Genomic DNA, 15,740 nt, shown 5'->3' on the forward strand with positions numbered 1-15,740 from the left:
GTCCTAGCCATGGCAATCAGAGAAGAAAAAGAAATAAAAGAATACAAATTGGAAAAGAAGAAGTAAAACTGTCACTGTTTGCAGACGTCATGAGACTATACATAGAGATTCCTAAAGATGCCACCAGAAAACTACTAGAGCTAATCAATGAATTTGATAAGGTTGCAGGATACAAAATTAATGCACAGAAATCTCTTGCATTCCTATACACTAATGATGAAAAATCTGAAAGAGAAATTAAAGAAACACTCCCATCTACCATTGCAACAAAAGGAATAAAATACCTAGGAATAAACCTACCTAGGGAGACCTGTATGCAGAAAACTATAAGATACTGATGAAAGAAATTAAAGATGATACCAACAGATGGAGAGATATACCATGTTCTTGGATTGGAAGAATCAATATTGTGAAAATGACTATACTACCCAAAGCAATCTACAGATTCAATGCAATCCCTATCAAATTATCAATGGCATTTTTTTTATGGAACTAGAACAAAAAATCTTAAAATTTGTATGGAGATACAAAACACCCCGAATAGCCAAAGCAGTCTTGAGGGAAGAAAACGGAGCTGGAGGAATCAGGCTCCTGGACTTCAGACTATACTACAAAGCTGCAGTAATCAAGACAATATGGTACTGGCACAAAAACAGAAATACAGATCAATGGAACAGGATAGAAAGCCCAGAGATAAACCAACGCACCTATGGTCCACTAATCTATGACAAAGGAGGCAAGGATTTACAATGGAGAAAAGACAGTCTCTTCAATAAGTGGTGCTGGGAAAAGTGGACAGAGACATGTAAAAGAATGAAATTAAAATACTTCCTAACACCATACACAAAAATAAAATGGATTAGAGACCTAAATGTAAGACCGGACACTATAAAAGTCTTAGAGGAAAACATAGGAAGAACACCCTATGACATAAATCACAGCAAGATCTTTTTTGATCCACCTCCTACAGTACTGGAAATAAAACCAAAAATAAACAAATGGGACCTAATGAAACTTAAAAACTTTTTCAAAGCAAAGGAAACTACAAACAAGATGAAAAGACAACCCTCAGAATGGGAGAAAATATTTGCAAATGAATCAACGGACAAAGGATCAATCTCCAAAATATATAAACAGCTCATGCAGCTCAATATTAAAAAAATAAACAGCCCAATCCAAAAATGGGCAGAAGACCTAAATAGACATTTCTCCAAAGAAGACATACAGATGGCCAAGAAGCACATGAAAAGCTGCTCAACATCACTAATTATTAGAGAAATGCAAATCAAAACTACAATGAGGTATCACCTCACACCAGTTAGAATGGGCATCATCAGAAAATCTACCAAAAACAAATGCTGGAGAGGGTGTAGAGAAAAGGGAACCCTCTTGCACTGTTGGTGGTAATGTAAATTGATACAGCCTCTATGGAGAACAGTATGGAGGTTCCTTAAAAATCTAAAAATCGAATTACCATATGACCCAGCAATCCCACTACTGGGCTTATACCCAGAGAAAACCATAATTCAAAAAGACACATGCACCCCAATGTTCATTGCAGCACTATTTACAATAGCCAGGTCATGGAAGCAACCTAAATGCCCATCAATAGACGAATGGATAAAGAAGATGTAGTGCATATATACAATGGAATATTAGCCACAAAAAGGAACAAAATTGGTTCATTTGTAGAGACGTGGATAGATCTAGATACTGTCATACAGAGTGAAGTAAGTCAGAAAGAGAGAAACAAATATCGTATATTAACGCATATATGTGGAACCTAGAAAAATGGTACAGATGAACCAGTTTGCAGGGCAGAAACTGAGACACAGATGTAGAGAACAAATGTATGGACACCAAGGGGGAAAGTGGCGGGGGGTGGGAGGGGGGTGATGTGATGAATTGGGAGATTGGGATTGACATGTATATATTGATGTGTATAAAATGGATAACTAATAAGAACCTGCTGTATAAAAAAATAAATAAAATTCAAAAATTCTAAAAATATATATATATAGTGACACTAAAAAAAAAAAAAGGCACAGTGTCAGGGAACAGCCTGAAGTGTGAGGGAACAGCATGATTGGAGAGCCTGGTACAAGGCAGGAAGTTCCAAGAGATACGGGAAGCAGTCTCGGTCACGGAGATGACAGTTGTAACTCTTCCCATGGGGAAGCCATGAAAAGGTTTTAAACAGGAGACAAGTCTGGCTCACATGGACACAATTTCTTTTTGTGAATAACTCAGAACTGCAATAAATAGAAAACATATGAGCAGAGTAAGCAGGCAATAGGATGAAGTGGAGGAGGAAGAAAGATAATATTCTCTGTGAATATCATTACAACAGAGTTTAGAGGAAAGAGCATGTGCTTTGGATTAGGACAGAGTTTGTCTAAATTCTAGCTTTGCCATTTTCAAAATGTTACTGAGTCAACTTCTCAGAGCTTCAGATCCCACCACATGTAAAGAGATATGAATTACATGCACAGATACCGAGTCTGGAGCATAGTAGGTACTCAATACACTGAAATCAATATGTTAAAGAATGTTATAGAGGGACTTCCCTGGTGGTCCAGTGGTTAAGACTCCACGCTCCCAATGCAGGGGGCCCAGGTTCAATCCCTGGTAGGGAACTAGATCCCACATGCTACAACTAAAGATCCCATGTGCTGCAACTAAGACCCGGTGCAGCCAAATATATTAAAAAAAAAAAAAAGAATGTTATAGAGATGATTTAAAAAATAACAACTGGAAGCTATTGTTGTTATTCTCAGATTAGATGTAAGCTTGAAAGAAGACGATTGAGCCTAAGAATTTTGTTTTTTCAAGAGCAAAATGATTCAGAATGAAGACCAGAGGGGAATCACCTAAAAGTTTTTTCTACTTACATGCCAAGCAGTGTCAGCCCACGTTTATCCTCAATAATGGAGGAGGAGGGACACGTTAGATGCTGATGAAAGTTGGAAGAAAAGGACCTCAGGCCCCATGTTAATTATTCAATACAACTTGGCACCCAAGCTTACAATACGAAATTTAAAGGTTTAAATCTTAGATTTTTCCCCCTTGTCGTTTCCTGGTGGTTATGCAGATAATAATGAGCAAAACACAAAGGGCACAGAGGAAAAAAATTATGCATATTAAATACAGCCATCACAGTTCTAAAAATCTCTCTGCCTGAGCACCCCAACTAGAAGGTCTTTCTAGTCCTTTTTCTCTGTAGACACTTGGCCTGCAGGATCCAGAAATTCCCTCCCCACCGCCTGGGATTCTGAGACTCTTAATGTCTCCTTCCAGTCTTGAAGTGTTAGCTACTGCAGTCACATATGATGTGATGCTTTCTCACCCCATTAGAGCAAGTATTGGCTCTCTGATTGTAAATGACAGTTTTCATCATCCTAAAAACACAGATTCTTAGTTGGGCAGAATTTGAAAGCCTATTTACTTACCTTGAAAAAAATACATATGCGGGGTTTGTCTAAATCTCCCGATAGTTGGGACATCTGAGTAATTGTTTTTCTCTACTTTGAAATGAAAGGCAAGATAAGAGTACGTTTATGAGAGAAGACCAAATGTCAGAAGAGATAGCACACTTCAGCGGAGTCAATGAGCATGTTTGGACAAATCACGTTATCTCAGGTAAGAGTCTTTGTAACTGTGTGACAGATTGGTTATTGTTTTATATGAAAATAAGCAGTGTGAGGAGAAATAAGTGACTTGGACAGGGAGACAGTTCAAAGCTGATCCCCGACAAGGGTTTCCTCGGCCAGTGGATGGGCTGACAGTGATTTCTTTGGTCTTTCTTTCCCCGGGAATTCATGCTTTTTGATCTTTGTGATTTCATATTTTACACGAAGAGTTTAGCTCTTAGGGACTTGCCTGGTTGTCCAGTGGTTAGGACTCTGTGCTTCCACTGCTGGGGGCCTGGGTTCCATCCCTGGTGGTCAGATCCCACAAGACACCCTTTACCATGAGGTATACTTCCCAGGCAGGGAGGATTAGCCTGTGTTCTCATTCGTTCATTCAACTCATTCATTCATTTAAAAATGTTCTGAATCCACGAAAGCCTTTCTTTAAGGAAAGCAAGGAGGGAAGGAGGGTGAATTTTTGATTTCTAAGGCTGAGGAAGCCAGCCATCCCGATGGTGGCTCTGGGCAGGAGCCCTCTGTCTCTGGCCAGCACGCCTTTGGGCAACAACCTTGACATCCTCTCCAGGTGTGGGCCCCAGAGGCGTTTTGCAAAAAAGGCCAGGCAACTTGACGGTTCCGTTGACCTGGGAGGTCTATAGGGAGGTAAGTTAAGGTCTGGGCATCCACTCCCTGTCCCTGGGATACAAATTCAGTGACGCTGTTAACAATAACAACAAAAATTATAGAATGTCTAGGAATGAACTGAACAAGAAACACACAAGATCTATATGTAGAAAACTATAAACACTCACTGAAGTAGGTGGTGACAAAGGGATAGACTCTGTTCCTGGAGAATGGGAGCATCAGCAGAAGGCCCTCACCCTGCCAGTTATAAAGAACCAACACTTCCATGCAGACTTCAAGGATCTCGTTCTTTCTGCCCTCCTTTATCGTGAATTCCCTCATCTCTTAATATAATCATCTACCACAGCGTTACTTTCATATATGGACTTGGAGGTCTCTGGCTATTTTATGAGTATGTATCTTCCCAGTTAAATGATAAGATAAATAAAAGCAAGGACTATCTCTATTTAAAACTTTTCCATTTAATGAAGTTTGCGGGTATGAACAAAGCAGGGCGGGAAGGGCATCGAGTGCCCACCACCAGCAGCTGTATCAGCGGCCAGAGCAATCACTCTGCCACACATTGTTCATTAGTTGGGGGTATGTTGTTAGCTGGGCTCGTGCTCCGTTCTGTGATATTCTGTGAACATCAGTAACACCCTCAGTCTGAAAAGTGTAAAAGGAGTGAGTATCTTTAAAATGCTTCAAAAAAGAGACACACAATTATGATGGAAACAAAAGTAGAAATGATCTTTCAAAACTGAAAGTGGTGAGAGGAGGCCAAATGTTGCAGAGGGCTTGTGGCAGAGCAGGAAGAATTCTTGAAGCCAAAGACTGAACAGTGATCAAAAAGGAAAGAACAAGGATTGGTGAAATGGAAAAAGGCAACTACCAGAGGTTGGGCTAAATGTTAGCAGCAATAAACAGTGTTCTTTGGCCTAAGCTTTGTTAATTCTGGTGAAGGCCAGGAGTTTATGAGTGAACTTGAGCTTAAGCATGCTGAAAGCTGTGGATGAGTTTGCTGGAAGGCAAGGGGGGCTCCACAGGTCAGGGCCCATCCAAATCAGCAAAACATCAAATGGCTGGACAGGTGTGGCAAACGAAGGTACTATAGACATAGGAGCTCCACATTTGGGGGAAAATGTTGAATAGAATGTAAGGAAGAGAAGTATTCTGGTTTTAAAGCTTTGAGGGGCCCACATATGTTTTTATTTCTGGAGATGTAGCTAGAGACTGGCAGCTCAAACCTCACTTAGTCACTTTGGACTTATGAGAAAATGGGACATACGAATAGGCTTCTAGAACTTAAGGTCTTCATAAATGGAATGGCTTCACAGAGTGCTGTATGTGTAGTTAATTACACAAATATTTATTGCACATCTCCTCTGTGATGAACACTTTCACATAAATTAACTAATTTATTCACCCAATAACTTTGTCAGGTAGATATCACCACTATCACCAGTTTATGGGTGTGGAAACGGAATCTCAGAGAATGGCAAAGGTGGGATCTTTTGATTCCAAGACTGTATTTTACCTCTCTATTCCTGCCTCCTTGTGTTGACTGAATGAATGAATGAATAACCCAGTGCTAACATAGATCATAATTCTGCCTATGTTTCACACAATTAAAAATGGCTTGGTTTCTCAATGCATGTCTGTTGTTTTATATAATGTCATCAATACATATAATACATATAATATCACCATTGTTACTTTATGTAATATCACAAGTCCCACTGCTGTGTGTCTCTCTTCTGACCTTCAAAATACCTCCAGGGACATAGGAGGGGCATGGGGCATCCAGAAGCACTGTTTGGAGTGGTTTCAATGAGTACATAACAAAGCCAAACAGCACACCACGCGAGGGTTACTTTTCAATACGCATCCTTGATGCAACTCACCCTGTAGTGCAGCGTTGTGGTTGAGAGCCCTTCCTTGTCTCTGAACATCCTTTGTACCGATAAAGAATAGAGAAAATGGCTGAGAGTTCAACTCAGGTTTGTTCAGCAGGGGTTTAATTTCTCCAGTGCTCCTGTGTAAATTGTGTCAATAGCATAACCTCATATCTCTCTACCTAATCATTCTATGACACATTTAATAGGATATAACATGGTGAGATGGGGACTTAGGAATTAGAATAAATTATGTCAAAGGAAAAGCTCCCTGGTAGCTCTGACATGACAGGCTCTATAATGACTAATCTAAATATTCATTTTGGGTAATGGAACAGCTACCAACAAATTCATTACTTAAGGCAATATTTTCACTTCAACTGTCAACAGATAAGGGGTCTCCATAATCCATTACCATCAGCAGTTTGTATCAGTAAGAGAGAAAATGTACTTGAATTTCACAAATATGTATGCATCACACTCTTTCGATCTTAAAAAGGGAGTCAGCCTCATTCAAAATTTTTACAAAATAGCTGTCACAAGAACATAAACTCTAAATCATTTCATGGCAAGGACTACCAGTTGGACAGTAAATAATGGATCTGTTTCCAGTTAACTAGTCTATTTCTTACCTCATAAATGTATTTATTTAATTTATTTATGTTTGGCTGCGTTGGGTCTTTGTTGCTGTGAGCAGGCTTTCTCTAGTTGCAGCGAGCGGGGGCTACTCTTCGTTGCTGTGCACGGGCTTTCTCTAGTTGCGGCGAGCTGGGGCTACTATTCGTTGCGGTGCGCGGGCTTCTCATTGCGGTGGCTTTTCTTGTTGCGGAGCACTTTCAATATATGCACTGGTGGCTTCAGATGCCTCTTGTTTAAGGAACTTCTCCTTTGTTACTCTCTTTCTAGCTTAATATTATTCTCCAAATAAATATGGAAAGTAGCTGGAGTAATAACTAGAGAATCGTGCATGAAGCAAAACAGCACTAAAATGACTATTATTATCTATGTCATAATATATCCCAGCTCAGGCCATTGAGGAGAGTAAGAACAAGACGTATGTAACATGCCTCATGTATTAATTTGCCTGTCTAGACATCAGATTCATTTGTGACTGTACTACCTTCTTGTTCCATGAGAGGCAAGAGGGTTCTGGAAAGAAAAGTAGGCTTTGTCACCTCACTTTGTCAGATATCTCTCTTCAGCAACAAAAAAAGGAAGAGAGATGAAGAGATGGTATCTTTGTTATTTGGCCAATGGTAGATTTAGAGTTACGGGGAAAATAATTGTATGTCTCTCTTAAAGGGCAACTGGCCAAAAACAAATGAACATATGTATAGCCTCACTAGTAATCAAAGATTTGCAAATTCATTATGACAATGAGTATCAAAAGCTGAGAGTTTTACATATTTTTTGACTCAGCAATTCTGACTTTAGTCAAAGGAAAGTATCATAGTTATGGTCAAAGATTTATGCACTAAGTTGTTTATTCACAGCTTTGTTATAATAATTTTTAAAGAGGTGGAAATCCTTCATTGTTCATCAGAAATAATTATGATACATCTTCACAATGAGATACTAAGCAGGCATTAAAACTGGAAAGACTTCACAGTATTCTCTTCAGTGAAAACTGCAGATTATAAAATAAGAGGCAGAGTTCTGCTTCTATTTAGGATGTAGAAAGTCCTAAGAGAATGCTGTTTCCATCCGCATGATGAGAAAAAGCTGAGTATTTACAAAATAATTTTTCTTGAGCCCATCAGAGAGTGAGGTCACAAGGCAACCAGGTAAACTGAATTCCAAGGAGTGATAAGTCCATCCATGAGCTGCCTCACTTTTGGCAGAACACAAGCCAGAGAAGTGATCACCATATAAGTAGCTAAACATTTAACACATCCTTAAAGGCCAAGTGTGGGTTAGTGTGTCAATGTGGAATAGCTTAGAGCCTCAGACACAGAGAGTTTGCACCCACTCTCAAGCTCTTTTCTACAGACGTCCACTGGGTGTTCACAAAAAAGGTTAGAGGTAAAGTAACAGACTGGTGAGAGGCCCCATCCACTGCACAGACATGCAGGAGGTGACACAGACATGCAGCTGCTGCTGGGAGACAAGCCAGCCTCGCCTTCTTCCCCAGAGCCTCCTTTTGAAAAGCAAAAATCTTAAGCAGCTGGGGAAGGGCAGAAAACCCTCTGGCCTCCAGGACCAGACAAAAGTCCATTGCTTCTGGGAGAAGAATAGAAGCAAAACCTGCTTGTCTCTGAGGGAGGAGTAGGAAACTCTCTGAGCCCAGACATAAGCAAAGACTCATTGCTGATGAGGGAAAGGTGGAAGCAAAAAACTTCTGCCCACTGGCTTATGCCCAGGATCCTGCACTGCTCCAAAGCAAGTCTCCTACTGTTTGGAGAGGCAGGAATGCTCAGAAAGCCTTAACCCCAAGGTTCAGGCACTCAGGGCTTGCCTAAGACTGATACAAGGCCAGAACAACAAAGAAACCCCATACCCCTACAACAAGCCATGCCCAGAGAAACAAACAACAGAAGTGCTCTCCCCCCTTCCTCACGCCTTGGGGACATAGTGCAGAGAGAGATCTACTATGTGTGCAGGTATGCAGAGACAGCTGAAAGCTGAGGGTAAAGCATAAATGCTTAGAAAATTCCTCTGGCACCCCAGGCACTCCACACATGCAGTAACAGGTGCCATCCGCTGAAGTCTGTGGTGCACTGAAGGTAATCATAGCAACAACAAAACCCAAACCCAGCTCACCATCTTATTCACTGACTCTACCTCCAACCTCTGCCATCCCATCACAAACACTGATAGCCTGAAGAAGAGAGTGAGAAAAAAAGGTCAAAAATAATTTGAAGAGATAACAACTAAGAATTTTCAAAAATTAATGAAAGATAACTCACAGTTCCAAGAAACCCAAAGAATCTCAAGAAGGATAGCACTGTCCCTGCTCTACTCCAAATGAAAAGAACCAAACCTTGAGGAGACTGGTTCAAGATGGTGGAGTAGAAGGACATGCTCTAACTCCCTCTTGAGAGAGCACAGGAATCACAACTAACTGCTGAACAATCATTGACAGGAAGAAAATGGAACTCACCAAAGAAGATACCCCACATACAAAGACAAAGGAGACGCCACAATGAGACAGTAGGAGGGGCACAATCACAACAAAATCAAATCCCATAACTGCTAGGGGGGGGTGACTCACAAACTGGAGAACAATTATACCACAGAAGTCCACCCACTGCAGTGACGGTTCTGAGCCCCATATCAGGCTTCCCAACCTGGGGGTAGGGCAATGGGAGGAGGAAATCGTAGAGAATCAGACGTTGAAAGCTAGTGGGATTGAACTGCAGGACTTCAACAGGACTGGGGGAAACAGAGACTCCACTTATGGAGGGCAAACACAAAGTAGTGTACACATCAGGACCCGGGGGGAGGAGCAGTGACCCTAGGGGAGACTGAACCAGACCTACCCGCTAGTGTTGGAGGGTCTCCTGCACAGGCAGGAGGTGGCTGTGGCTCACCGTGAGGACAAGGACACTGGCAGCAGAAGTTCTGGGAAGTACTTGGCGTGAGTCCTTCCAGAGTCCCTCATTAGCCCCACCAAAGAGCCGGGTAGGCTCCAGTGTTCAGTCGCCTCAGGCCAAACAACCAACAGGGAGGGAACCCAGCCCCACCCATCAGCAGACAAGAGGATTAAAGTTTTACTGAGATCTGCCCACCAGAGGAACAGCCAGCTCTACCCACCACCAGTCCCTCTCTTCAGGAAACTTGCACAAACCTCTTAGATAGCCTCATCCACCAGAGGACAGACAGCAGAAGCAAGAAGAACTACAATCCTGCAGCCTGTGGAACAAAAACCACACTCACAGAAAGACAGACAAGATGAAAAGGCAGAGGAATATGTACCAGATGAAGGAACAAGATAAAACCCCAGAAAAACAACTAAATGAAGTGGAGATAGACAACCTTCCAGAAAAAGAATTCAGAATAATGATAGTGAAGATGATCCAGGACCTCGGAAAAAGAATGGAGGCAAAGATCAAGAAGATGCAAAGAAATGTTTAACAAAGACCTAGAAGAATTAAAGAATAAACACCTAGAAGAATTAAAGAACAAACAGAGATGAACAATACAATAACTGAAATGAAAAATACACTAGAAGGAATCAATAGTAGAATAACTGAGGCAGAAGAACAGATAAGTGACCTGGAGGACAGAATGGTAGAATTCACTGCTGTGGAACGGAATAAAGAAAAAAGAATGAAAAGAAATGAAGACAGCGGAAGAGACCTCTGGGACAATATTAAATGCAGCACATTCACATTATAGGGGTCCCAGAAGAAGAGAGAGAGAAAGGACCTGAGAAAATATCTGAAGAGATTATAGTCAAAAACTTCCCTAACATGGGAAAGGAAATAGCTACCCAAGTCTAGGAAGTGCAGAGAGTCCCAGGCAGGATAAACCAAAGGAGAAACATGCTGAGAAACACAGTAATCAAATTGGCAAAAATTAAAGACAAAGAAAAATTATTGAAAGCAGCAAGGGAAAAAATGACAAATAACATACAGGGGAACTCCCATAAGGTTAACAGCTGATTTCTCAGAAGAAACTCTACAAGCCAGAAGGGAGAGGCATGACATATTTAAAGTAATGAAAGGGAAGAACCTACAACCAAGATTACTCTACCCAGCAGGGATCTCATTCAGATTTGATGGAGAAATCAAAAACTTTATAGACAAGCAAAAGCTAAGAGAATTCAGCACCGCAAAACCAGCGCTACAGCAAATGCTAAAGGAACCTCTCTAAGTGGGAAACACAAGAGAAGAAAAAGACCTACAAAAACAAACGCAAAACAATTGAGAAAATGGTAATAGGAACATACATATCGATAATTACCTTAAATGTGAATGGATTAAATGTTCCAACCAAAAGACACAGGCTTGATAAATGGATACAAAAACAAGACCCATATATATGCTGTCTACAAGAGACCCACTACAGATCTAGGGACACATACAGACTGAAAGTGAGGGGGTGGAAAAAGATATTCTATGCAAATGGAAATCAAAAGAAAGCTGGAATAGCAATACTTAGATAAAATTTTATCAGATAAAATAGACTTTAAAATAAAGAATATTACAAGAGACAAAGAAGGACCCTACATAATGATCAAAGGATCCATCCAAGAAGAAGATATAACAATTATAAATATATATGCACCCAACATAGGAGTACCTCAATACATAAGGCAACTGCTAACATCTATAGAAGAGGAAATCAACAGTAACACAGTAATAGTGGGGGACTTTAACACCTCACTTACACCAATGGAAGGATCATCCAAACAGAAAATTTATAAGGAAACACAAGCTTTAAATGACACAATGCACCAGAAAGATTTAATTGGTATTTATAGGACATTCCATTCAAAGACAGCAGATTACACTTCGTTCTCCAGTGCACATGGAACATTCTCCAGGATAGATCACATCCTGGGTCACAAATCAAGCCTCAGTAAATTTAAGAAAGTTGAAATCATATCAAGCATCTTTTCTGACCACAACACTCTGAGATTAGAAATCAATTACAGGGAAAAAAACGTAAAAAACACAAACACATGGAGGCTAAACAATACGTTACTAAATAACCAAGAGATCACTGAAGAAATCAAAAAGGAAATCAAAAAATACATAGAGACAAATGACAATGAAAACACGACGATCCAAAACCTATGGGATGCAGCAAAAGCAGTTCTAAGAGGGAAGTTTATAGCAATACAATCCTACTTCAAGAAACAACAAACATCTCAAATAAACAATCTAACCTTACACCTAAAGGAACTAGGGAAAGAAGAACAAACAAAACCCAAAGTTAGCAGAAGGAAAGAAATCATAATGATCAGAGCAGAAATAAATGAAATAGAAACAAAGAAAACAATAGCAAAGGTCAATAAAACTAAAAGCTGGTTCTTTGAGAAGACAAACAAAATTGATAAACCATTAGCCAGACTCATCAGGAAAAAGAGGGAGAAGACTCAAATCAATAAAATTAGAAATGAAAAAGGAGAAGTTACAACAGACACCGCAGAAATACAAAGCATCCCAAGAGACTACTACAAGCAACTCTATGCCAGTAAAATGGAAAACCTGGAAGAAATGGACACATTCTTAGAAAGGTATAACCTTCCAAGAGTGAACCAGGAAGAAATAGAAAATATGAACAGAAGAATCACAAGTAATGAAATTGAAAATTTGTTTAATAATCTTCCAACAAACAAAAGTCCAGGACCAGATGGCTTCACAGGGGAATTCTATCAAACATTTAGAGAAGAGCTAACACTCATCCTTCTCCAACTCTTCCAAAAAATTTCAGAGGAAGGAACACTCCCAAACTCATTTTATGAGGCCACCATCACCCTGATACCAAAACCAGACAAAGGTACTACAAAAAAAGAAAATTACAGACCGATTATCACTGATGAATATAGATGCAAAATCCTCAGCAAAATACTAGCAAACAGAATCCAGCAACACATAAAAAGGATCATACACCATGATCAAGTGGGATTTATCCCAGGGATCCAAGGATTCTTCAATATACGCAAATCAATCAATGTGATACACCATATTAACAAATTGAAGAATAAAGACCATATGATCATCTCAATAGATGCAGAAAAACGTTTTGACAAAATTCAACACCCATTTATGATAAAAACTCTACAGGAAGTGGGCATAGAGGGAACCTATGTCAACATAATAAAGGCCATATACGACAAACCCACAGCAAATATCATTCTCAATGGTGAAAAACTGAAAGCATTTACTCTAAGATCAGGAACAAGACCAGGATGTCGACTCTTGACACTATTATTCAACATAGTTTTTTGGAAGTCTTAGCCATGGCAATCAGAGAAGAAAAAGAAATAAAAGAATACAAATTGGAAAAGAAGAAGTAAAACTGTCACTGTTTGCAGATGACATGATACTATACATACAGAATCCTAAAGATGCCACCAGAAAACTACTAGAGCTAATCAATGAATTTGGTAAAGTTGCAGGATACAAAATTAATGCACAGAAATCTCTTGCATTCCTATACACTAATGATGAAAAATCTGAAAGAGAAATTAAGGAAACACTCCCATTTACCATTGGAACAAAAAGAATAAAATACCTAGGAATAAACCTACCTAGGGAGACAAAAGACCTGTATGCAGAAAACTGTAAGACACTGATGAAAGAAATTAAAGATGATACCAACAGATGGAGAGATATACCATGTTCTTGGATTGGAAGAATCAACATTGTGAAAATGACTATACTACCTAAAGCAATCTACAGATTCAATGCAATCCCTATCAAATTACCAATGGCATTTTTGCAGAACTAGGACAAAAATCTTAAAATTTGTATGGAGACACAAAAGACCCCGAATAGCCAAAGCAGTCTTAAGGGGAAAATACGGAGCTGGAGGAATCAGACTCCCTGACTTCAGACTATACTACAAAGCTACAGTAATCAAGACAATATGGTACTGGCACAAAAATAGAAATATAGATCAATGGAACAGGATAGAAAGACCAGAGATAAACCCATGCACCTGTGGTCAACTAATCTATGACAAAGGAAGCAAAGATATACAATGGAGAAAAGACAGTCTCTTCAATAAGTGGTGCTGAGAAAACTGGACAGCTACATGTAAAAGGATGAAATTAGAACACTCCCTAACACCATACACAAAAATAAATTCAAAATGGATTAGAGACCTAAATGTAAAACCAGACACTATAAAACTCTTAGAGGAAAACATAGGAAGAACACTCTTTGACATAAATCACAGCAAGATCTTTTTTGATCCACCTCCTACAGTAATGGAAATAAAAACAAAAATAAACAAATGGGACCTAATGAAACTTCAAAGCTTTTGCCCAGCAAAGGAAACCATAAACAAGACGAAAAGACAACCCTCAGAATGGGAGAAAATATTTGCAAATGAATCAACGGACAAAGGATTAATCTCCATAATATATAAACAGCTCATGCAGCGCAATATTAAAAAAGTAAACAACCCAATGCAAAAATGGGCAGAAGACATAAATAGACATTTTTCCAAAGAAGACATACAGATGGACAAGAAGCACATGAAAATCTGCTTAACATCACTAATTATTAGAGAAATGCAAATCAAAACTACAGTGAGGTATCACCTCGCACTAGTTAGAATGGGCATCATCAGAAAATCTACAAACAACAAATGCTGGAGAGGGTGTGGAGAAAAGCGAACTTTCTTGCACTGTTGGTGGGAATATAAATTGATACAGCCACTATGGAAACCAGTATGGAGGTTCCTTAAAAAGCTAAAAGTAGAATTACCATATGATCCAGCAATCCCACTACTGGGCATATACCTGGAGAAAACCATAACTCAAAAAGACACATGCACCCCAATGTTCATTGCAGCACTATTTACAATTGCCAGGACATGGAAGCAACCTAAATGCCCATCGACAGATGAATGGATAAAGAAGATGTGGTACATATATACAATGGAATATTACTCAGTTAGAAAAAAGGACAAAATTGGGTCATTTTTAGAGACTTGGGTGGGTCTAGATACTGTCATACAGAGTGAAGTAAGTCAGAAAGAGAAAAACAAATATCGTATATTAACAGTTTTATATGGAACCTAGAAAAATGGTACCGATGAACCAGTTTTCAGGGCAGAAATAGAGACACAGATGTAGAGAGCAAACGTATGGACACCAGTGAGGGAAAGTGGCGGGGGTGGGTGGTGGTAGTGTGATGAGTGGGGGATTGGGATTGACATATATACGCTAATATGTATAAAATGGATAAGTAATAAGAACCTGCTGCATAAAAAAATAAATTAAATAAAATTCTAAAATTAAAAAACAACAACAACAACAACAAACAAACCTCAGAGTCAAAGTGCTGAAAATCAAAGATAAAGAAAAAAATCTTGAACATAGTGAGAAAAAACAATACATGCAGAGGAATAATGCTAAGAATCCCAGCAGACTCCTCAGATCCTATGCAAGGCAAGATTGACATCTTATCATTCTGAAAGAAAAACACTGCTAATCCAGAATTTTATGTCCAGTAAAAATACCTTTCAAAGATGAAGATAAAATAAAGATCTTTAGACAAACAAAAGTTGAGAATTTATTGCCAAGAAACCTGTGCTACAAGAAATGGTAAAGGAAGTTCTTCAGGCAGGATGATATCAAATGGAAATTAGGATATGCACGCACACACACACACACACACACACACACACACACATAATAAAGAGGCTGGAAAGGAAATAATTAAGGTAAATATTAAATATGTTTTTTCTTATTTTAATAGTATATAGAGTATGAATATATTTTTGTAGAAAGAAAACATAGCATGATTCATTTTAAAAAGTTTAGAAGGTTATACATCAAAAATTTAACTAATTTTCAAGAGCTCAGAGATTAGAGAAATTTTGTAAGGTAATTGTTAGAAAAAATAATAACTAGAAAATGAATTTTCTGTTATGAAAAACTTTTTCCACATTTTTTGCTCTATTATATGGT

General features: G+C 39.0%; 1 protein-coding gene across 4 annotated transcripts in view; it reads right to left on the reverse strand.

Annotated features, from left to right (window-relative positions):
• The window catches only part of SCD5 (stearoyl-CoA desaturase 5), a 157,454-nt gene that overhangs the window by 27,288 nt on the left and 114,426 nt on the right, over positions 1-15,740 (reverse strand). For 2 of the 4 annotated variants that reach the window (XR_012332092.1, XM_073805400.1), the window contains one exon: positions 6,158-6,206. The exons of the other annotated variants lie outside the window; for them this stretch is intronic. Coding sequence is in view for 1 of the 2 variants with exons in the window: in XM_073805400.1 (XP_073661501.1) it covers positions 6,158-6,206 (49 nt within the window). In the remaining variant the exon portion in view is untranslated. The remainder of the gene's footprint in view (positions 1-6,157; positions 6,207-15,740) is intronic. 4 annotated transcript variants of the gene reach the window in all.

The sequence above is a fragment of the Tursiops truncatus genome, chromosome 5 (genome assembly GCF_011762595.2).
Source record: "Tursiops truncatus isolate mTurTru1 chromosome 5, mTurTru1.mat.Y, whole genome shotgun sequence".
Classification (NCBI taxonomy): domain Eukaryota; kingdom Metazoa; phylum Chordata; class Mammalia; order Artiodactyla; family Delphinidae; genus Tursiops; species Tursiops truncatus.